Source organism: Centroberyx affinis, unplaced genomic scaffold (assembly GCF_046629955.1).
Source record: "Centroberyx affinis isolate AG114_WGS23_722 - 3 ecotype Tasmania unplaced genomic scaffold, CSIRO-AGI_Caff_v1 ptg003073l_1, whole genome shotgun sequence".
NCBI classification, from domain to species: Eukaryota; Metazoa; Chordata; class Actinopteri; order Beryciformes; family Berycidae; genus Centroberyx; species Centroberyx affinis.
This window is the reverse complement of record NW_027281158.1, coordinates 91,889-117,013: the sequence shown is the minus strand read 5'-3', so window position 1 is coordinate 117,013 and position 25,125 is coordinate 91,889. Positions and strand designations below refer to the sequence as shown.

Below are 25,125 nucleotides of genomic sequence, written 5' to 3'. Positions count from 1 at the left end.
TAGGTAGGTAGGTACGTACATACATACATAGTTTAGTGATTCATTCAAAGCTTTGGGGCAACTACTGCTTCACAAATGATCAGCAATGGCTCACTGCAGCAAGTGAATAACCCAGCCCCCCATACCCCTTCTCATGGGCTCAATAACACCAGCTCCTCAAGTAAAAGCTGAAGTAAACCTGATAGTAAAGTCAGATATTAAAGAGTCACCCACTTTCAATGGTGTATATATGAATGGATTGAAATGATGATCACTTATCTGAACAAGAAGCAAGTAGAAGCAAGGCAGTGCTTCCAAGAGATAATGGAGAGGCTCATGGGCAGGGCAAAGGAAATAGTAAAAGTGTCAGTAAGGAACAGCTTACAACTTTGAGTATGACCCAGAAGGAGTGTGCAATATTCTGAATTAACACTTTGAGGCTTTGGCACTCTGAAGCAATATAAAAGCTTCTCCCACAGGATGATGCTGCCACCACCATGCTTCACGGTAGGCGTACTGTAAGATGGTTTCCACCAGACATAGTGCTTACAGCTGAAGAGTTCAGTTTTGGTTTCATCAGATCACAAAATGTTTGCCTCATGAGACTCTCACTGCCTTTTTACAAACTCCAGGCTGCTGTCATGTGCCGTTTTTCAGGTATGGCTTCCTTCTGGCCACTCTGCGATACAGCTCAGATTAGTGAAGTGCTGCATTCACTGTTGTCCTTCTGACAGGATCTTGCTTCACAGCCAAGGAAATCTGTAGTTGTGGTACACTGTGGTACTTGGCATCTTGGTCTCCTCCCACCTGCAATGTACTTTCTGCCTGGTTGGTCAGTTTGGTCAGATGACCACCTCTAGGAAGACTCTGGCTGGTTCATATTTTTTTCCATTTCCTAATGATGGAGCCTCCTGTACTCTTGTGAACTCATTTTACACCCTTGCAGTGCAGATGTATGCCTCCTCACAATTCTACACTACAAAGGGGTTGAATATTTATTGCAGAAACATATTTCAGCTTTTCGTTTTTAATTAATTGGTAAAAATAAAATGGATTGGTTTAGCCTGAAATCATGAAACATGCTATCAATTACAGCAACTAGAGCTTTCATTTTGTCAGTTATAATTTTCTGCAATCTGCCTTCAAACATGACATTATGCATGTACAATTCTACATAAAATATATAGGAATATTATACAACAGGTTTATAGACATCAAACAAAAGTTATACACGCTTGTTTTAAGAGAAACCTACACTATGTATCTCATGCCCTCTACACTCTTCCACATTGCATGTATTGAATGAACTATAAATTGTCTCAATAATGCTGTATCATTGTGATTTAACAGCAGAGGAGCACAACAACTTACAGATTTAGAGTTGTAGGGCAGTGAAAAGATGTCTTTTTTAAGTCAGGCCATTGTTTCACATTTCATCTTGATTAGGCCATTGGAAGTTGATTTTTCAAAACCAATGACAGGAGCAAAAGGTTAAAGAAAGTGTTCCCATTAACAAAATACACAAAACAAAGCATTCCATTCTCAAACAGCAGTTTATTGTTAATAAAGTTATGTTTCATCATCAAATAACTCACAACATTTATGTGGCAAAGTAAAGCAAACCAAAGTTCATCCATATTTGGGAAAGTAGAGATGAATGTGGGCTTACTTAAACAGGCTCAGCTGGTGGAACTGATGACTGTTCAGTGCAAGTAACTTCCTGTAAACAATCATTTTGGTGCTATAACTTGGTTTCGCAAATATTTTGACAGTGTAGTGGGGGGCATGTTTTATGTTCATTTCATATGGTGTCCAGTCATGAATTTTAAGTATCTTTATATCCAGCAGTCCGGTGCTTGAGACAACTGTTCCTCTTGTATTGCATTTTATGTGTTACAGTAAATGTGGGGGAATTGGAAATATATATACACTTCCTATTGTCACTCCCTGCTCTCTTAGGCTAGCTAGGTGTATGCTCGTAGGGAGTGACAGGATCAGAGCCTAGACGCAATACTAAACTCTGTTCCATTCATTCTCAATAATCTGTTTATGAGTTGGCAGACTGAACTATCAAACTGTCCCAATCTAGAGGGATTTTCAGGAGACAGGTCAGGGCTTATCTTTGGGGTAAAGTGAACAGTTTTTTTTAAATTTATTTTTATTACTGACTATTTGTAATATGGTTTGTGTACAAAATGCATTATTACATTTACATTCATTTGTATAGCAAAAGGCAGATAAAAGATAATATAAAAGTAATATAAAAGAACAAGCAAAATGCATTGCATTAAAATAATCAAATCAAGTAAAATATTAAGATATTTTTACCCCCCTTAAAGGAAACACAGAATCAAGCGGCGTTACTTCTTGGTATTGAGTAGTCACTCTCACATTGTATGTAGTATGTTTTTTGTGTATCGTTTTGTTCTGATATTGTATACCATCGAGGATCCCATTGGAAACAAGTGTTTAAGTATGCTTTTTTATGTGTTAGCCTCAAGGTTGTATTGTTTGCACCTTTTTATACCCAATCAATCAATCAATCAATCAGTGACTTGTTAGCTTGGAGTGAAAAAGACCAATTTTATTTTTCCAGTCGACAGACATCTCAGTACAGAAACTGTTACCACAATGGGTTAAGTGAAGATAAATAAACCAAAATTCAAGTTTATTAATAATAATAATAATAATAATAATAACAATAATAATAATAACAATAATAATAATAATAATAATGACAACATTATTATTATTATTATAAATCCTTTGTTTGTGAAAATTTGAGTATTCCTGTCTAACCTTGGCAAAGTTGCTGTATCCTCTCAGCAAGTTCCAGGCAGTGTAGAATCCTCCATTTCTCTCTTTGGAGCTTGTCAGGGGACACTTGGCCTGCTAGTTTCCCGGAGAAGAGCACCAGGTCCTGCATGAAGAGGCCCACAGGCTGCTTAGGTGCTGGAGGTATCTGGGTCATGGTGCTGGAGCGAAAGACAAAGTTGATGTTCTTGGCCCTTGGGAGGCCTGGTCCCCGTTCCTCGATCCATGTCAGAGGTCTGGTATGGATACACATTAAATTATTCTTCATTTTCCTGAGTGTCCCCTTAGAAGGATAGGTACATTAAAAGTTTTTCCACAAATCAAATAGTGACATTTTAGAGTAAAACCATATAGTCTTGCAATGTGAGCAAGTTATCCGCTTCCCATGACAGGTCCATCTGAATTAGCAAACGACTAACAGTTACAGAAAATCTCAACAAGCATTATGCCAGTAGGCCCAGATTTAAAAGAAATAGCAAAACATCTCAAACGTAACCAACAAAGTTTGAGGCTAGTCCTAGTGACAGAAAACAAGCATATTCTGGGGCAAGGTGTGTAAATGTTGAAATCACTTCTGAATGTAATATATCATGTAATAGCAATTTCCCAATAGAGGTTGACTGAGGATGGACTAATTACAGACTTATAAATTGGTAACTGGTGGATGTGAGCATCATTTATGGCCGGTTACACTCTCTGGTGTTGAAACAGTGTTAAATCAGCTGCCTCAATAATTTGTGGGAGTGCCTTTATAGTATCAGCAGCACATGTTAAGTTTTGACTATCAATTTGTGAATTCTGCACATACGTTTTGGTGACATTCAGGGCCGCCGTGTATCTTGCCCATGCCCAGAACAAAATGATCCCAAATGATCATCACAGAGTTCCCCACAAGTCTAAAACCTCTGAGGGTTTTAGTCGGCTTTTAGCTTTGATCAGTGGCTATGGTCTGTAGCCACTGATCTGCTCGCCACCAGTTATGACTTCATTAGTCATTTTGACTCCTGGAATAGAAAGGATCTGTATAGGAGAGACACTCTTCATCCCAATGCAAAAGGTACTAGACTGGCTCACTGCCAATTTCTCTTCTTACATAAATGGTTTGTTTAGACTGAGTTGCATAAATGGTCCCCTACAGTCTAGCCCAAGCCCCACTCATTACTTAGAGATATTGAGCATTATAACCTTGAGACCAGATTTGCGTGCTCTGTAAATGATTCTAACCTGATCACTATCCCTTGCCTGTTTAGTTCTTCTGTACCTTCTCCTAAAGTGCTTAAGGGATACGGCTGGTATTTTTAAATACATTGCTTAGCATCAACAAATCCTATGAAAATAACAAAATCAACAATGCGTTTGCTCTACTCCCATTACTTTCCGACTTCCTACGTACCGTTTTTAGCCGTCAACCCGAAAGTCATTGGCTCCAATTGTAAGCTAAAAACCTTTAAATACAGCTCACAAAGATGGTTTCAATTTTAAAAATCGCTAACTGTAACCACAAAAAGTCAGGCTGTTGTGGTTATTACCAAATCAAATGGGAAAAAAATCTTCATTATGACAGGGACTATTTTTGGTGGTACAGAACTACTTTCCTGGGATTGAAAATGTGTTTACAGCTGGCTTATTAAGTTGTTTGAGGAAAAAGTCGGCTGGCCTGGTGCATCGCAATGATGAAATATGCTGCCCAGAGCAACGGTATGGCTCTTTGACATGTTTTTAATACAATGGAGTACTATGGCTACTGACACATGGCTTTATTGGGCATCGGCTACATGGACGAGACTTGTTAGCAAAACAAATTCATTGGTAATTTTGTTATTTTCATAGGATTTGTTGACGGTAACAAATGCATAAAAAAAACCCACCAGCCTTATCCTTCAAGCTTGGGTTACTCAATGTCAGATCCCTTAACAAATCTTTTATCTGCAATGATTATATTTTATCTAATGACGTGGCTATTTTAAGTGGATAAGTTGGTGCCATGCAAGTATTACCCTGCCTCTGTCACAATACTAGCAAATTAGCATGCCCTGCCCTCTACTGGGCAAAAAGGTGTAAAGCACTTAATGCATAAAAAACACAGGATGTTGCCTGGAAGTTGTGAAGACTGATTCTCAATCTAAGGAAAAAAAACAAAAGTTGTATTCATTTTGAAGTACTGGTTCAAAATGACTGAATCACCAAAAAGACTCAAATTGCCTAACAGTACAAGATAGAGGACCTGAAATTAGGGATGTCCAAATCTGGATCCATTCATTTATATGTTTAATTTTTCTCCCTACGCACCATTTATGTCAAATGTGGTAAAAAATGTGTGTGCCGGTATTAACCACCACCACCGCAGTAAGGAGGGGCTTTTTGTATGTTAAGCCCCTTTCAGATGGAGAAGCTGGCGAAAAGGCGTTATTGGAAATGCTAGTTCAAAACCCATTCACACTGCCTTCAGCAAGCCATCAATCTGCCAGCTTGTACCCTTTACACAGAATCACTAGTGCACAACCACTAAGCAATGCAAGATATGCATAATTGTTTGTTTACACTGATCAGCTGTTAAAGATGGCGCTGACAAAGTTTTATATATCTTTTTCAATATTGTTTTTGTTTGAAAGCACATTAAGGCAATGGAGTATACTTACAGCTACTAATAATGCAGACCAGTTTTCTAAAATATTTGACTGCAGCCAGGAGATGATATCACGGAAAAAGGAGTCTTCAACGGCACTGGGATCTACAGGCATGGGCTAGTAAGTAAGCATAGGCTGCGTGATGGAATATAGTTAGTGTAATGGAAAGGTTTTTATACTTAGTTTTTGAACATAATAGCATGACAAAGACTATCCATGCTGTAGGCTAATTATTCTTAATGCAGATATGTAACTGAGTATTAAAGGTTAAATGTGTAATATTCCTGCTTTACTAAAGCATGTCATTAGTAAATAGCAGCAGAGGTTCCCGAATGGTAGCGAGTGAAACAAAAAGAAATAGCCACAGTGCACGAGCTGCAGAGATTTCTGCATTCAAAAACACAGAAGCGGGCTGAGGCTAATGTTTTTGTTGTTTGAAAGCCCTCCTACCACACCAAGGGCCGTTCAAAAATCTGGCAATATAATTTGCAACTCTTCATGTCCGGCAACGGTCCGGATGATTTATACGCTGGACTATAAGGCCAGCATTGGACCAGAAATTACACATAGACCCTTTAAGCTTATCTTTCCTAACTTGGCTTGATTTTAATGAAGTGAAGCCTGCAAAGCTAGTTCAGGCAGACAACTCGAGTCATGCTGCTAGACTCGTGATGCAGACTACTCATTGCAACTCATATCCAACTCATATCGATTCCTTGCAACAAAGGGGGGCTACCAAATGCGCCTTGCTCACTCTCTCACATTGCCTATGCTGCTGCTACGCTGCTGAGACTGCTGATCACTGTTGCTGCTCACCATACCAACATTTCATCACCCCCACCTCCACCCCAGTATCCAACTGTAGGCTCTGATTTCGAGGTTGCTTTCTCATTTGGCTAGCTTAGGTGTATGCTTGCAGGGAGTGACAAGATCAAAATGAAGTCTTTATATGTTATTTTATGCGAGTTGTCTGACTGAACTGATTTTAAATTGATCAGAGTGATGTGTGTAGTTCACAGCTGTTTAAAAAAAATGAATGACAAAAATATCAATACTCGATGATGATGAAAAAAAAGTTGATCGGGACATTCGTAATGAAATGCATTGGAATAGAACAAGTGTGGCTAAATCACAGAGGGGGTGATATTGAACAGACTTACTCCATTTCTGGATACACACCTTAAAAACATTATTGGAATGAATGAGGAATGCAATTTGGTGATGTTTCGCTAAGCCATCGTGTTGAAACTCAGAATTTGAATATCATTGACTATTTACGAACAGTCCAATGCCTAATGTCTTGCGGCCAATATTCTAGGTTTATGATTTGTAATTTTCCAGTGTATTTTCTACTTTTCACAATGTTTCTGTGGTGTTGGATTAAATATGAAATATGTATACAGCACTGGAATTAAAGGAATTGAAAGAAATTCAAAGGGAATTGAAACCGCTGTCAAGTTGGTCAGGTATATACAGAGCTGTTTGATGTCTACTTTAGTCTCCTTTCTGTATGCATTCTGTACAGTGTAATACATGCAGCGTTTATAGTTGAAAATGGCACATTTTATGGCATTTTTCATTTTTATTATGACATCAAACATTAATATGGGTGCTCACTTATTCAATTCACAGATTAAATACAAAGTAATTGGTATTAATTTTTTTTTTTTTAAATCTCACGCTTTTGTTTTGAAGGCTAAACGGCCAAACCGGAAGTCTTGCTTCTGCTAATTCGAGCTAGTCTTACCTATCGAGGCTGAGGTGCGCGCAAACATGACGCATTTTGAAATCAACAGCTAGAGAGGCGATTGCTAAATAACGGTGTAAATGTCGGTCTTTTCAAGTCACTTTGGCATCTGTTGGCTTCAAGAGACTTGGAGTATGCTGTAAGAGTTGCATGGAGCCATTTTATGGTTATTTTCCGTTATGTTTTGAAGTCTGAAACAGGTCTCCAGCAACTTCCGGGGATCTCCGGGACTGTTGTATGGACTAACAAACTTTACCCGATTTTCTACTGGCATGGGGTTGAGTAGATAATGACTGAATTTTCATGTTTGGGTGAACTATTCCTTTAACTCTCTGACATAATGATAGTTGATGCCATTAAGTTACATGCATGTAAACATGCATGCATGCCCACACAGACAGATTATTTTTTACCTGTTATCAGCAGTTACCAGCTTTGCAGTCATCTTGATGTAGTTACCATTGGAGTGCTCCTCCATGGTTGCTGTGGTTACTGACAGGTCACCGAACAAATCAACCAACCAGGTGAGACGAGCAATGCCATTGAATGCTAGGAAACCAAATCCAGGCTTCAGAACACCACCTAGAACACACACAAACACACAGCTATTATTGTGTATATAGTTAATTAAAACTAAGACTACAGGGTTTCCCACACATAGAAACTTTGTGGCGGCCCGCCACAATATCAGCACTGACCGCCACAATGTTTTTTTTTTCACCATTTAATTGTAGAACTGCGTGTAGCGCATTGATTTGCTCAGCCCCTAACTGCTCCGCGCTCTCTCTCTCGCTCCCTTTCTCTGTCTCTCGCTCTCTCTCGGTTGCGCGCTCTCTCTCTCTCTTTCGCTCACTCCCTCTCTCTCTGTCTCTTTCTCTGTTGCTCGCTCTCTGTCTCTCTCACGCGCACTCGCTCTCACCGGACCCGTCTGTGCACCTCCCATTGCGGGTGTGAGGGATATTTTTTTTCCATGCCAAGAAGACCTCCAGCTGAATTCCCAAAAAGAAGAACTACTGCTTAACGTTATTCGGAATACAGCTGGGTTTCCAAGATTAGCACGCTGTAGAGGTCTTCACGGGTCTACCCGGACCCTAGGATCCGAGACCCGACCCGGGACCCGTACGGGTTCGGGTCCACGTTTTATTATGGTCAATCGGGTCCGGGTCGGGTCCCATTCTATTACCGCGGGTCCCGGGTCTGTTTATCATTATGTGTAATACACGAGTGGATCCGAGAAGACCCGTGATCAGCGGCGATCACGTGACGAGACGAGAAACGTATGGAAGCGCTGTGTAACTTGCGTGATGATTAGGCTGACCTAGGATCAGATTACAAGAGCAAAAATAAGGTGAAAAAAACTTTGAGCAGCGCCAGCGAGTTGGAGCCGAGGAAAGGCGCAAGATGGATACCTTCTTCACTGAGGTGAAAAATAAGCTAAAAGAAAATGAATATAAAGAGGTCAAACCAGCTGCTAGATTCCATTATGGAGTCTCACTGTCATCTACTGGACAAACTGTAGAACGGCACAACTTGGCAAGTCTTTCTATTATTTTGATCTCCTTTTATTAGGCTACCATATGTTGTATCCGACATGATAAACGTTTTTAGCAGTTGAACGGCATTTTTAGTAGCAATTTTCTAACTCTGAATGTTTGCTACCTCAATCCAGATTAATATTGAAAAATATTTTCAAGGAAGGAAAAGGACTCGTCCTGAGGAGGAGTAGGACAGTCTGGACCAGAGGAGCTGCTGAGCAGTAAAACAGAGTAGATAGTAGAATGTAACATGTTAAAGGCTGTAATGTAACGATGTAAAGATACAGGTGAAACTGACAGCACAGAGAGATGTAGCAGGGCAGAGGGGCAGAAAAGCAGATTTCTCTGTAAAAGGGGCCTCCTCCTTCTGTACCTTGTAGACAAAAGCAAGCAACAAACAGAACAGTGTAGCACTGTTTAGCCTTTCTTGAAGCAATTCTGATGTTGAACAGCTATTTCAAGATTTGACCAAGTTAGTTAGTTAGTGAGTTAGAACTCACTTCCTGTTACCACTATGTGGTGCTATAGTTAATAAATTATAATAATTAATACAAGTAAATTGGATCTTCTGCTCAGTCTTTTCAAAACAGAAAATCCAAAGGATTCATACAGCATTTTAAAGGAAGACAACACCACAAAACAACATGCATCTAATTTAGCAGCGAACACAGGAGTGTCAGTGCATACCAACTCTGCTCAGGTATTACTGTTTTCACAAGGACTTTGCTATGCCAAAATTGGATGATCCACTGAGGAAATAAATCTCACTTCCTGCTGTCACAAGCTGGCACTATAGCATTCATTGACCGAAGTTAATCATGATCTTAAAGCTGCCGTTAAGTATATCAATGTTACCACTAGGTGGCACTAAATTGCATAGAGGGATCAATAAAATTCAGAGAGTGTGATTCTGAGTGGACTAATAACGTTAATATTAACTTTTTAACTCTGACTCTGAATGTTTGCTCCCTCAATCCAGATTAATATTGAAAAATATTTTCAAAGAAGGAAAAGGACTGGACCAGAGGAGCTGCTGAGCAGTAAAACAGAGTAGATAATAATGTCAAAGGCTAGTAATGTAACGATGTAAAGATACAGGTGAAACTGACAGCACAGAGAGATGCAGAGAGAGCAGGGCAGAGGGGCAGAAAAGCAGATTTGTCTGTAAAAGGAGCCTCATTTCTATTCTTCTGTACCTTGTAGACAAAAGCAAGCAAGCAACAAACAGAACACTGTAGTACTGTTTATATTTTTAAGTTATGTTATCTTTGACACAAAGTACTTGAAAGGGAGCACTTTAGATACAGGTTAGTTATTTGTTTGACAAATGGAACTATTTAAAATGGAGTACATTATTGGAGTACATAAATGGAGTAGATAATTTTTCAGTCATCCAGGTAATGGGATCCTTCACTGAAAATAGCCTATATATAGCCTATATGTCACCAACTCACCTACCACCACAAATATATTCGAATTCTGGGGGAAACACTGTATAAAGAATATCAAGTTTTGTCAAAATTGGATAAACCATGTGTTCGCCAGTAACTTTGTTAGCACGTGGTGCCCAAACCATACCCAAAACAAAAAATATTTTTATACCCCAAGGTAACTTAGCCCCAGGGTTCAGAATATAAATTTTGCTGAAATTGGACCAACGATGTAAGAGGAATTCTGACTTTAAACTCAGAATTCTGTACTTTGTGTAGTAATTTTGGTGTCAAGAGTTAATTAGGTTTACACTTCATGTAAAAAACAGTGATGGACTTAATAAGTGACTACATGTTGAAGTGTGGCATACGGCAGATTTGTTTTTACAAATCTTTAAAACTTAGAATAAAATTTAGTAGGCATTATTTATTTACAATTATTTTGAAAATATTTTTAGCATGGCATGTCAAGATCATGCCATGGCGGCCGGCCACAGTAGAATATATACAGAGGAAAGTGGAGTGGGAGTGGAGCCACAGGGGGAAAGACACAGCGGGAAGAAAGCCGTGTGTGTGTGCAGGGAGTTTACAAGCAGCAGCTGTGGGAGTGTGGTGAGATCAGTCTCTGGTGTGACAGAGAACATAATGTGATGCACAGTGTTACAGATTGCTTTAGATCAATTTCTATATACTGACCAACTTTTGATTTTGTGGCGGCTTGTACCAATATTGTGGCAGTGTGCCACAAATAAACCTATGACATGGGAAACAAGTGTGCCGCCATTTCGTTTGAACAGACAACAGGAAATACACACTTTTGTCTCTGACCTATGACTAGTTCCTGTTATTACCCTGCCCCCTTGCTTGACAGACAGCCTGCAGCACCTCCTACATGTCGTAATGTTCTGAAAAACCATGAAGGTTCAGGGCTTACAGAGGTTCGTTTCAGGTGGTTCTCAGAAGCAGTTCGGATGAAGCATATCCAAGCCTTCACATCTTTGAACTGCATTGCCCCCTCCGACCTTGAGAACACATCGGAAACCCTCTCAGAACAGAGTAGAAAACAAACTTCATGTCTCTTACCAGTAAAATGAAGGGTGCCTTCCTGCAGTTGTTTCCCTTCTACCTCTCTCTTCAGTGATTTGTATTCTGCGGACAGCAGCTCTATATGCTCCACATGAAGAATCACTCCTGGACACACACACACACACACACACACACACACACATCTTACTGAGCGGATCTAGGAAAAATGGTTCAACAGTCATGGACTGCAGGAACATGGCTGGATTATGTCATCAGGGGGCCTCTGGCATTTATTTAACTTTTTACAGTCACAATGTAACCAGTAACCCAGTGGATTCAAACCAGCAATCTTGTGATCACAAACCCAGTGCTCTATGCACTGCACCAAAAGCACAATGGAATACAATGGAGTAGTGTGGGCACACCAAATTGATATACCAAATTTCATGTCATTCTGACTTGTGGTTCATGAATTCAAGATTTCTAAAAGGTTTTTCAAAAAATTCAAAATGGCAGCTAAAAATTACAGGCAGACATTATGGGTCCTAAAGGCAAAAATGTTCAGCATATCCAGATATATACACTACCAGTCAAAAGTGTGGACACACCTGATAGAATGTACTATGTTTTTCATTATCTTAAAGCCATTTTGATAAGCCATAGGCTTATGCTTACATGCTTGTATTAGACAAATATAAATAGTGAAGTGCCTATGTACGAATGTCTTTCCAAAGCTTTTGCCTTTCAAGGCAAAGGGTGGCTACTTTAAAGAATCTAAAATGTTTTAACACTTTCTTGGTTACTGCATTATTCCGTTTGTGTTATTTCATAGGTTTGATTATTTACTATTATTCTAAAATGTGAAAAATAGTAAAAATAAAGAAAAATGCGGGTGTCTAAACTTTTGACTGGTAGTGTATATGTGCCAAGTTTCACAGTTCTGCGACTAACGCCTTGGCGGGGTTGAGCTTAAGACTTTGAGGGTTTACAACAGCGCCCCCTATCGGCCAATCAGTACCATACCAATACCGGGACGGCTGTGGCTCAGGAGGTAGAGCGGGTGGTCCACTAATCAGAAGGTTGGTGGTTCGATCCCCAGCTCCTCCAGTCCACATGTCGAAGTGTCCTTGGGCAAGATACTGAACCCCAAATTGCTCCCGATGGTGGCGCCAGCACCCTGCGTGGTAGCTTGCCGCCATCGGTGTATGAATGTGTGTGTGTGTGAATGTAGGCATTGTTGTAAAGCGCTTTGAGTGGTCGGTAGACTAGAAAAGCGCTATATAAATGCAGTCCATTTACCATTTACCATTCTTTGTGTCCAAGGAGCAAATGACCAGGATTGTGCATGTGCCAAATTAGAAAATGTTACCAATGTATGGCCGAGTTATTGGACCAAATAGCAGAGAAAAGGAATAAGTAAGGGATAATGCCTGACGAGGTGTCCATAATCAGGAATTAATGGATGACGAGGCGGAGTCCAGCTATACTCTAAAGAACAGGTCCCCACTGAATTCAGTTGTTTTGAGAAGGCTGCTATGAAGTTGTGCTGGCAACCTTCCTGTGTGTTATATGGACAAAGTTCACTTGTGTTTCAACTGACATGAGGGTAGATGAGTAGATGATGACAAAATTTACATTTTTGGGTGAACTATTCCTTTAATAGTGACTAAGAGGTAGTAAGTAGCAAACTAATATATCAATTTGTGGTTAATCAGTGATTAACTACATAATTAAACATTAAGTAGTGAAACTGATGTTACCTTCTATAGAGTACAATAATTGGTGGCATCACCTGGTACCAAAGATCAACCAATAGCAGATGGCAATTTCAGTATTATGCTTTTTACCTTAAGATGTCAGGCTTTACAAAGATTCGGGTTTGGCGTTAAGTTACTCTTGCCTGGTGTCCAGCCCCCATGAATTGCAGTATAGCATATTTTGATAACTGACAACTAACACCAACCAATCTGTTGGGGCGAGAAAAGTGCTAAAGACTGCGATTCGTGGGGGCTGGACACCAGGAAACGGTTGCTCTTCAAATCAATATCACCTTTTTCCTGGGCCAAATCCCAGAGCTCCACAGCAGCCTTGTAGTTCATGGTCATGGGATACTCCACGCAGACATGCTTCCCTGCCTGCAGGAAAGTTCTGAAGAGGATAGGGGAAACAGATGTTATGATAGGCATTCCAGTTGTCTAGGTGTATGTAGGCTTAAGAGGCAGGGTCAGAACTGACGTCACACATGGGGGTCTTATTGGAGGTCAGTTTGATACAACGCTGGCTGGCGGCAAGTTTGAAAAACGCACCACTGAGAGAGACGACGCTGAAGGCCTGCCGGATTCTGGAGACAACAGTGACTCTTCGCCATCTACACATCCTCCACCTTTCCACCATATATCTGAACTACTAACAAACGAACGGGTTGGCCCAGCCAAGCCTACCAGGCTGTGCCAGGCGAGCAGGCCGAGTGTGCTGGTCGCTGGTAACAGAGTCGAGACCTGCATGGCGGTGAGTTGAGCTAACCCTACCCCAGAAGGTAGGGATAGCACACATACACAGGGCAGAAACACCTGTCACGTAACTGCAACACGCAGGGGTAGACTCCAGGTTGCGGGCTTGCTAGGCTGGAGGTAGGCATTTATCTAACGAGCTAACTTGCTAGGTCTAGCGAGCCCCGTAATACAGGTCAAATAGGCAAAATTAGGAAAACAGCAATTTGATTAGAAATTAATGTGAGTTGTGCATTCAAAAAAAACAATTTATACTCTGATCACAGGACACTGGTTACCTAGAAACAAGAAAAAAGTGGCAGTGGATGCGAGTGCTGCCCTAGCCTCTGTGGACGTTGCCACTGGCCGAAGTCTCATTTCCAACAAAGTGTTTCTACCTTGCAGTGGACACGAGTCCACTGCAAGGTAGTTGTGATTATCCATACTGGATAATCACAGTTGTGATTTGTGATTATCCATACTGTCCACTTTGTCTGTACACTATTGTTGTGTCACGGCACCTATTGCATGCTCAGCTGTCCTGGTGGGGGATGGCCCAGCAAAAGTTTCTTTCAGGTTTCTTCCATTTTTTCTTAATAAGGTTTTCCCTAAAGGTTATAGTGCAGTAGCAGATAAAACTCAGCCCTGTACACACTGAAGTCAGAGAGGGAGAGAGAGACAGGCAAGGAAACGAAAGGTGCACTGCTGAACAGTTATTTATCTTCTCTCTTACAAACCTGAAACACACACATACTGCATACTGTGAGTCAGCTCTGGATAAAACCATTTCTCAAATCAGTTGCCACAGTACTTTTTTAGCACTACATGCAACCCTGATATAGCATTACCTGACTCAGCATTACCTGATATTGTCCTCATGCGACATGTTCTCTGTGCAGATGAAAGCCACACGGATGTCCTCTCTGCTCACAGCCTCTTCCACTGAGATCTGACTCACACCATGCTGAGCCTCCAAGCTTCTCCTAATGAGCAAAATCATCATCATCATCATGACAGGTTAACCCATTATGGATTTTTGGAAATGAGGAAAGGAAACTGTCAAAAACATGATGATTAAAGTTAATCAGCCTTCCTTTTTCATGCATAGGCTTACCTGACCATGTTGTTTATCTCACAAATAAGCACTAATTTTTGTTTTCATTCAACTGTAGGATTGCTGTCCCCTTTTACAATCAGTTGTCTTTCAGACTCTGAGTTTGTGTTTGACTGAATGATTTTTTAATTTCTCTGCCAGCCCACTCTCTTTCTATACAACACCTAAAGCTTGTCAAAAATAAAAGGTTTAAAGGGCTGTATCTCCGACACCGTTTGTCCGATTTACATGAAACTTGGTACATAAGTCCACCTAACTACTCTACAAATTTGCCAGAAGGACCCTCAAGGTTCACCTGGAATTTGTTTTTTGATATTTTTAATTATTTAAAAAATACATTTTTAACATTTCCTCCGACACCGTTTGACCGATTACCACCAAAATCGATCAATCGCATCTGTGGTCCTACGCTCTTTAAGTTTTGTTTATAGCTACTGTAGTTTTGAAGATATTAACTCTTAAAGTTGTGAAGGAGGCGTGGCCTATAAGCTAAATTGTGATAACTTTGTGATAGATGGTCCAATCATCATGAAACTTGGATTTCATGTTCATATATAATGAATGAACATGTGTGCAAAGCCATTCAAATATTGACCAATAGGGGGCGCCACAAAGGCCAGAAAACTGTATCTCCTAATCCAATTGGTGAAATTGCACACAATTTGATACACATGCTCTAGGACCATGTCCTAATCAAAATCTGAAGTTTGGTCGTCATTAGTGAAAGTGGGTGTGGCCTGTGACATTTTGGCTTAGAACTCAAACAGAGTTTCACCAATCGCTATGAAACTTGGTCATCATGTTCCAACCTTGATGTGGAACATGCACACCAATTTCCATACAGATCCGACCAAATTTTTTCCAACAGCAGCATTTTGAGTGTACAGCTAAACACAGTAAAGCCAATACGAAGTTAGAAAGTTAAAAGTAATGATTTTATTATAAACTTTTTTAGAACTTGAATCATAACTTAGACCCAAACAGCAACATATATGGGACAAAATCTCAACAACATTTTGGACACAGTATATGGACTTCCTAGAAAATGGCTATTACCTTGAGTTTTGTAAATTCAAACAGTTTGGCTGTGGTGCACAACACGAAGATTACAGTGAAGACACGCAATCAGGAATTGAAGCATAATTCCCTAAATGCTTGATGCTAGAACAGCCAAACTTAAAAAAAAAGATTAGTGGTGCCAATTTGAGAATGGAAAAATTAAAAATGTTATGTTTTATCCCCCCATGCACCACAGCTGCATCCAATTACAGAGGAAACACTGCTATGTTTTCATCATTATTGGATCTCGGTTCTCCAGAAAATATGCACTTTAGTTATCATTTTAATGAGCAAATACTTTACTCAGAAGAGAGAACCAGTCTTGCTCAAAAAATGTAAAAAAGAATAGCGGCTGATATATTGGTTATCAGAAATTTAATCTCCCAATTATCAACATCAGTATCAGACCCAAAAATCTCAAATCGGTCGAGCCATAATAGGAAGCAACATATAAAATAAACCAATTTTCACAGTGATGGGCTTGTTTTTCTACAGCGATTACACTATGCTATCTAAATTAATTTGAGAATGATATATTAAGGTAAATATTGTACACGTATGGTTTTAAAGTTCTGAGCTGCTGCAAAGTCCAGTTGAGGCGTTTCCCTGGTTGTGTTTAACTGTGCATGCTAGAGAGTGTGCATGTGTTACCTGGATACGAATCCTTTGATAGTGAGTGTCTCTGCAGTACTGCCAGGCAGCGGTGTCAATATGTCTCGGATCCTCACCCAGCCTGCCGTGCCAATGCCAACCACCACTGCACCAAACATACTGACCAGAGAAAAAGGAAGATGTTACTAGACCTTGCAAGTTACTGTGTGTGTAGGTGTGTGTGAGTGTCAGCCGTATTGACTGGTGTGTCCACCGATACCAATACCCACCACATCCCCTTACATACTGATAAAAGGCAACAGTTACAGTTACAGACCTTGTGTGTGTGTGTGATAAAAGAGAGATGAGGTCCCTTCCCTTCATTCTGTGGAGAGTGGTGCATTCAGTACATGATGCAATACTGTTGGAGCTGTAGACAAACTATATATGGACAATATACAGTATGTGCATTATGGATCATTTGTTTCCTGGAAATGTTTTGGACAAATATTTGTGTTTGTTTGAGTAACTGATATGATAGCGACCATAATTTAACTGACAAAATGTTTTTACCTCTAGCAACAGATTGGACAGGGGTTATGTTATTACACCGTTCCATCTGTCTGTCTGTCTGTCTGTCAGCAGGATAACTATAATAATAACTAAGTTATTAATGGTTTTGCTTGAAACTTTGCTGAAACTTTGGTCATGGGACAAGGAACAACTGATTAATTTATACAGTTGTATATGGTGTAAAAGACTGTACTCTTGAGGATGCTCCCCAAATGAATCCAAGCAGCATGCAAGAGATTCTGCGGGGAGCGCAATAAACCCTGCAAGGCATGCAAAACATAAGTCGGAGATAGCTTGCACAATTATCCTGTAAACAGATAATAGCAGGAGGAGGTTGGGGTGGTGGAGGGAGTTTGCATTGACTTGGGTCAACAGCAGCAGTGGCATGAATGATCAGCCGTGTGAGCTGGCCAGTGGTGAAGTGGTGCCTGGAGAAGTGAGTATGCTCTTAATTTATGCCCCAAATTTAGGATAACGCCCTGTGTTATAAACAGTGACATGTAAGACTACTCTTGCATATTTAGTTCACCCAAAAATGGGCCAGCAGTATTTGCACATTGTCACTTAACTTCTGCTGCTTGACTTCAGGGAGTAAGGATCATTATGAAATTAACATTAGCCACAGAAGAGGTGCAGATTTTGCAATCAATACTGGCCCACAGACTATAGGGTGAGACAACTACATAATTATGCATTTTGAGTGAACTATTCCTTATTCCTTAGTCCATCCACACATGAAAATTGGACAACTACTCTCTCACCTTGCAAGTAGTCTATGGGCCAGTAGTTTCTTTTGTAAACTGTCTCTTGGAACAACTGATTTGCAACAGATAGTGTAGGCCAGAGTGTGCCACCATTATAAAATTAACATTATTTGTCAAGGGGGTATTACTGGTCCTACACAGGCCTAATGCATGAATATAATACATATTCAAGATGAGGCAAACATGGTATTTCAGTCAGAGATTAGTTTATTTTTAACAAACATTCAGAATGACACAGCCGATTTAAAAAAAAATATATTTCAAAACTGAATTTGACAATTCTCAATACATGTTCACAAATCAACTTTAGGGAAGCAAAGATTGCCCAGGTGCTGGTAACAGATTACTGACGGGCAAATTCACAAAAGAATTGCGGGCTTTTGCTGACGCTAAACCTGTGCAAATAAGACAAAAAGAAACCATGTAATTCACAAAGCACTCGCAAAGGGTGAAATGTACCGCTGACTGCGCTGCCACGCAAATAGCGTCTCGGTGCTCTGTGCTATTTGCACGTATTTAAATTAGGTAATATGCATACATTTGGACGCAAAAGTGGCCCCTTTCTATGCAAATGAGCCTCATTGCAAAAACAGTCCAATTCACAAAGATCGGCGCTAATTGCCACACGCAGTTACAGTGAAATTATTAGCGTCTTCAGAGAGTTGGTGGTAATTGAAGCGCATTTATAAGGACTTTCCAGTGATCATGGCAGCAGTGATTGTAGCCAGGCGAAGGCATCGTAATGCCATCACTTGTTGATTTAACTGAGAATTGAATTGAACTGACCTTGCAAATGTCTCTGCAACAATTCCACCTTTGTGTGACCTAAAAAAATTAAATTGTCTGCAAATACAGTCTGTAGATAATATTTTGACATTATTAGGGGTCCAAGCACATAGTGCTGGGAACCCTATTGTTTTGGTTCGGATTCTTCTTCTGCCCTAAAAGCAGAAGAATTATCTGGATCGCAGAAACCGTAAGAGCTACAGCGACCAAACTTGGCAGATAGGTCCAAAGTCTCAGCCACTACTCAGGTTATGAAATCCACGTCAATTGGCGTCATGGTGGCGCTATAGCAAGCAACTTTACGTTTTGGGCTATAACTTCTGAACCGTATGGGCCACAATCAAAATTCCACTTTCCCTGGATTCCTTGGTTCATTCTGCATCCATCCATACAGGCCTCGCCCATTTCCGCCGAACTAGATTTTCTGCCATTTTGAATTTTGTCCAAAACTTTTTTCACTACTCCTCCTACAAATTTTGTCCAATCGTCACCAAATTTGCAACACAGCATGTCTGGACTGTCCTGCACAAAAGTTATCAAGCAGTTTTTTGATATTCCACACCGTTTTCATATAATCAACAAAGTTTGGTCAACTGTTGTGGGTGGGGCCTATTTCACTAAAATCGCCATAACTCAGGAACGCATTGTCCTATGGTAACCAAACTTGGTACACATGTGCAGGTATGTACTCTAAGCCAATATACAAAAAATTGTGTCATTTCACCTATAGGGGGCGCTATAGTAACATTTCACATTTTAAAAGGCCATAACTAGGTGACTGTCGATCATAGGAACAAAATTCCTTGATTGCTGGATTCCTTGGGCCAAGTCGCATCTATCCATATAAGCCACTCCCATTTCAGCCCACAAGGTTTTCCACCATGTTGAATTTTGTCCAAAACAGTTTTTTTCGCTTCTTCTCCTACATATTTTGTCCAATCTTCACCAATTTTCGCTCACAGCATGTCTGGACTGTCCTGCACAAAAGTTATTGAGCAGTTTTTTGATAGTCCATACCGTTTTGCTACAACTGGCTTTCAAAATTTGTAGGCAAGGCCTAATATACAAAAATTGCCCTAAGTCAGGAAGTTGTTGGCCTACCTTAAACAAATTTGGTACATATGTGCACAGGTCAACTCTGAGGTAGCATGCAACATTTGGTGGTATTGTAACCATAGTTGACCATAGTTAAAATACTCTAAGGCTCTAAATAGCCTATAGCTTGGACAGTCTCATAACTTGGCCCTATTTTTTGGTGTTCCCTCGATGGCCATCCTGCGGACTCAGTAGTCTAATGGTTAATGCATAGGTCTGCAATGCAAACGATCACCGGTTCAAGTCCCGTGGGTAAAACTATCACCTCACACTGCTAAGCTTGTGATAACTAAGCCTAATGTCTTAAGTTTCTAATCTTTGGACAAATGACCATATGAAAAGATTACCTTGACAGAAGTCACGGGCCAACACAAAAGCCGGTGTTAGACTGCATGTCCAAACTTCACAACATGTCAGTTTTTGTGTGTGTCTTTCTACCTTCTGTAATGTTTTGTCTATCTGTCTGTCTTATCAAATTGTGCTTGGACCCCTCAATCACCGCTTGCGGCTAGATTTATTATTATTATTATTATTATTATTACTGTAGAACTTTAACACAAATTGCTTCACAAACAAAAGCAAATAAATCAGTACAACCAAACAATCAATACAACTCAATTTCTCACTCTGAAAATATTTTCACTTATCTCACTAGACAGCACAGTGGGCCTTATTTTGGCCTAAAGATTCAACACCATGGACAACTCCGCTCAAACTTATTTATTTTGGGATGCAGTGAGATGCAATGACAAACTCTCCTGTGTCAATTCCCTCCTCCAGGCCAAGAACTTGTTTGTTCTGGAGAGTTTGTTGCACAATTTCTTCAATGCTGTTTAAAGGCTGTTCTTGAGGTGGACCTCCGCCCGTTTGTGAAGCTTGTGAGGCATTGAATGATATTTTCTCCTTTGTTCTCCGCTTCAAATCATGCCATCTTCTTTTGCAGTCTGAAGGTGTGCATTTGGAAACACCAACAGGACTGACAGACTGGGATATTAAATCCCAAATATGGTTTCTTGCGGTCCCGGTTAAATTTATTGCCTGAAGTTTTGAGGAATGCCTCTGCAACTCGTACGTCAGGACTTGCAGCTCGTGTCTAAAAATGTTTCTCTTTCTCTCTGCCAGTGTCCTGCCTGTGTTCTTGGCGCAAAGGCAACATTTATATTTTGCCACATTGATACACAAAACATGGGCAAATTGCACTCAGTTGCAACACGTTATGGCCGTGTTTGCGCTGGCATATCATTAGCGCAATATCTTTCGTGAATCGGTCCTTGAGACGGAGCAAATAGCAAATGATATGCAATTCATGGTGCTATTAGCAGCCGCAATCCATTCTTTGTGAATTCGCCCCTGAGTGTTTGTTGCTTTATTATTTGAGGTAAACCAACACCCTAAAGCTAACCAACCCCACCAACGAAGGCAACGAGTACTAGCCAATCAGAGGCAGAGTAGGGCGGGTCATGCCTTCGCCATCCTAGGAAAAAAATTAGCAGCACACAACTGAACTAGAAGGGCACTCGGAGAGCGCAGACCTCCGCCAAGGTTTGTGCTATTATTGCTTGTTCGTGAGTCGGATCCGGATCAGCTCCAAAATTTAATGGGTTCTTCCTTGGCCCATGCTACACCCACGAAGTTTCATGAAAATCAGGCCAGTAGTTTTTCCGTAATCCTGCTGACAGACAAACGGCACCAAAAACATAACCTCCTTGGCAGAGGTAATGATGCGCATCAGAGGGGATATGCAATGCCGACTGAAAAATAAGTAGGTATATGCCGTATACCTGCGTATACCCTGCACTACACCACTGGAGCTGGCACATTATAAAGACCGCCTCATTGACTTTTGAATGTGATTGGTGATGAGAGTCAGCTGTTGGATTGGATAGCTGATAGCCGATCAGCTGATGGTGTGCTTCAGTGTTCTGCCTGAACGAATGCAATGCTCCATTTCCTCCCACTTCGAGTTTCCATCAAAGGTCACTGAATAAGTCCGACTAGCCTAATTGCCTTTCTCCCCACCCACTCTCTTTCAAGCCTATGCACTAAGACAAAGGGTAGGGTAAGTTTTCTACCCTTAAAAATGTTAACACTTGCATGAAAAAAAAAAGGTACAGCAGTGGAGGTGTGATATTTATATTCAGTAAGTCACTCAATGCTGGATCCATAGAGTAGATAACTACAAACCATTGTAATGAATATCTCTGGCTTTGGAAAACCACATGAATTTTGTTTTTTGAGCACTTATTTGACCGGCTGATATAAAGTGCTTGTTAAAACCTAAACAGATCTCTCTTTGTTCAGAGATTAGGCATTCATCAGACATGAGTAGGTACACAGGTGATATTACCCATTTTGATGGAATTTACAGCCTTCCAAAGATTTCCAGGATTAGAATGAGAGTTTGCAATTCGCTCCGATATTAATCTGATTTGGCTTTCCTGATAGCGGATGTACACTACTGTGCAAAAGTCTTAGGCCACTCTGAAAATTCTCATTAATGCCATTTATCTGAGCAGTAAGTGTTAATTAGTTAAAACACTTTAGAACATTGAACTAAACACAAAGATACAAAGAAAAGTAGCTTATTATTGTTTCTTTCTAGAACCACACACGTTAAATCTGCAATACCTGGAAACAGTCCAGCAGAAAATAAAGGAGATAAACACTTTCAACTGTGCATTCTTATGAATACTCCACATTGATCACACCAACAAGTAACCAGGATTGTTAATGAGTACTACACACTTCATAATACTACTACTAATAATGTTACTACTGCTACTACCACCACCACCATTACAAATACTGCTTTTAGTAATACTAATACTACCACTGCTACTGCTACTGTTACTAGTTCCTTACTAAATCCTGACAGTAGTCACTACTAGTCCCCCAACCCCCCACCCCAAACATACATATTCGACATATTAAAGACACTTCCACAAAAGCTAGCGCAGCCTTTGTCATTTCTGCATCTGAAATGTCTACGTCTTTTTGGCTGGACCACAACAGCGGGGCCAGCCCTACAAACGCGAATGTCTGTCACTGACTGACTGACTGACTGACTGAGTGACTGAGTGATCAAGTTACACCATTGGTCGGCCGTGGCACGTGGCACATCATAGCGTCACAGAGCCAGAAATTTAAGTTTTGTTTTCTCCGCCGTCTAGTTTCTCCGCTGAGATCGGGAGCCCGTTTCTCCCACACAGTAAGCAGGCTGACCAATATCATGCATGTAAGCTGAAGCTAAAGTAGAATCTATACAATTATATCATATCACCGTTTATGTCAATGCATATGCGCGAGCTCAGTCCACCTGAAATCCTCTGTTCTGTTGGGGGAGAGAGACACACAAACAAGCATGGAGGTTTCATCACGCCGAGAGCTTATTGCCGACCTTCCCGAAGTTTCCCGGGGCCACGGTTCCGGCCGGTGCCGCTAGCTGGGCGCCGATTTGTTCCCGATGATCCGGCCAAGATTTCGGCCGGGGTCCCGACGACGATGCGCCCCCGGTGTCCAGCGAACAGCGTTTTCGGCACCGACGGGTAACAGAGCACCTGGCGCTTGGATCGGCAGGATCAATGCGGGCCGTGGGTGGAGACGACAGCGGTGGAGAGAGAGACGGGACGCGCTGGAACGATCAGTATGGATGTATGGACTATTATTCTGTATTAGCAGTCTACAGCCAGGGGTTAAAGTGGGCCGGAACAATCCGGAACGGCGTTCCGGCACCTTCGATTAATAAATAAATAAATCTGATTGGCAGTTTCATACATAATAATGACAAGCGAGTTCACAGGGCTGCCAACTCTCACGCATTGACCGAGAGACTCACGCAATTGACATTTTTCACACGCTCTCACGCCACAAGTCTGAGAGCGTGAAAAACAAATTCATAACTGATAACGTCGCGACGTGAAAAAAGGAAACTGACAGCAGGACAGACGAGACAGAGCAGCACAGCAGCGAGTTATTCAGACCATCTGAATAGCGAGAAATACACACAAATTATTATATATATTATATTATTATTATATTATTATTATATTGTAATTTATTCCCATGCATGCTGCTCAGAGTAATCTCAGTCAGCAGCTCTTCAGCGTCTCTCCCTCTCCTCTCGCGCTGTGCGCACGCAGGCAGGAGTGAGAGTAAGTTGCTATGGTTACGGGGACGCTCTGTGTCTGTCGCTCTGAAACTTTCTCATGATTCCCAATAATAGGTTTTTTAGGTTAGTATGCCTATGCAAGATCATGAATGTAAGCACCTCAATGCTGTTTCTTGACTTAATCCAAGAGGTTAGGTGGTGTAGAAATGCAGGAAATTTGTTTTAAATTACTATTTTTTTCTGACCCCCCCCCCCCCCCTCCGAAACAGGGTTCCCCCACCTGCCAAATCCCACTTTAACCCCTGTCAACAGCGGAGTTAGTTACACCATTGGTCGGCCGTGGCACGTGGCACACTCATACACGGTCCAGCCATATACTAGGTTTTTGACCTAGTCTTGTTTTACGTCAAAATGTCCTGAGAACACAGGAATAATATTCTATGACTTACTATGTTTCCTATTATGCATGGTCTTTGTAAACAGTTGATCCTCTTTTATATGCATGTTTGGTAACTTTTGGTAAAAGTTTTGAAATTCAAGAAATGTGTAGACCATACACCACATCAATGTTGTTCTACTGTTCTACAAGTAGGGACAACAACAGTAGGGAAGATGCTACCTGAAGGAAATGCTGAGACTTTAATCAAAATAAATTTAGAATTTTGTCTACTAAATGTTTTGTGTCAAATTGTGCAAATTGCACTTATTGTAAGTCGCTTTGGACAAAAGCGTCTGCTAAATTACATAATGTAAAATTGAAATTATTTGTTAGGGTTTAGAATCTAATCTTAAATTGTATTAACAGGGCTTCCTCCCATAAGCATTGCTTAGCTTAAAGGAATAGTTCACCCAAAAATGAAAATTCGGTCATTCGGGTGAGTGTTTTTTCTTCATACAACTTACCTGAAGTTCTCCAGGCTCGCTGCTGTAGGAGCTTCTTCCAGTGAATGGGAAATGAATGGGGAGCCGGACGTTCTGCTTCAAAAAGGCCAATAAATGTCCATAAAATTACTCCATAAAGCTCGTGTAGTATATTTAAAGTCTTCTGACGCCTGACAATCGCTCTATGAGTCGAAAAAACGTAATTTGATCCATTATTTCATGAAAATCCGAGTCGATCGCTATTGCATGTACTTCTGCATTACCAAACCTCACGAGATTGAGGTCGCGCACAAACGCACACACAAACCTTGCCGGCCACGGTGGCTTCGCGAGGTTTGGTAATGCTTCCCTTACCTGTCTGTGTTCAGCTCCTCGGCGACCTGCACGAAATTAGTATGACTAGATATTATTATGACCACTACGAAGGTATCTTGACATATATATAAACGAGTGCACCCTATCGTAAGTCACGTAAGACACATCCACGCAGTGACGTGTCAGTCCAA

The 25,125-nt window shown here is 40.8% G+C and overlaps 1 protein-coding gene across 3 annotated transcripts; it reads right to left on the bottom strand.

The window, feature by feature from the left end:
* Positions 1-1,534: 1,534 nt before the first annotated feature.
* Positions 1,535-25,095, bottom strand: blvra (biliverdin reductase A). 3 transcript variants are annotated; one of them, XM_071537598.1, is made up of 8 exons: positions 24,974-25,095; positions 24,641-24,715; positions 16,472-16,591; positions 14,511-14,630; positions 13,209-13,306; positions 11,216-11,323; positions 7,581-7,749; positions 1,535-3,029 (listed from the first exon to the last, which is right to left on the bottom strand). In XM_071537598.1, the coding sequence occupies exons 3-8, from the start codon at positions 16,588-16,590 to the stop codon at positions 2,774-2,776; spliced, it is 870 nt and encodes a 289-aa protein (XP_071393699.1). In that variant the 5' UTR covers position 16,591; positions 24,641-24,715; positions 24,974-25,095; the 3' UTR covers positions 1,535-2,773. The 3 variants fall into 3 exon arrangements, with proteins under 3 accessions (XP_071393699.1, XP_071393700.1, XP_071393701.1); XM_071537599.1 differs by having other exon boundaries at positions 24,641-24,712; positions 24,974-25,085; XM_071537600.1 differs by lacking the exon at positions 24,641-24,715 and having other exon boundaries at positions 24,974-25,046.
* Positions 25,096-25,125: the final 30 nt, after the last annotated feature.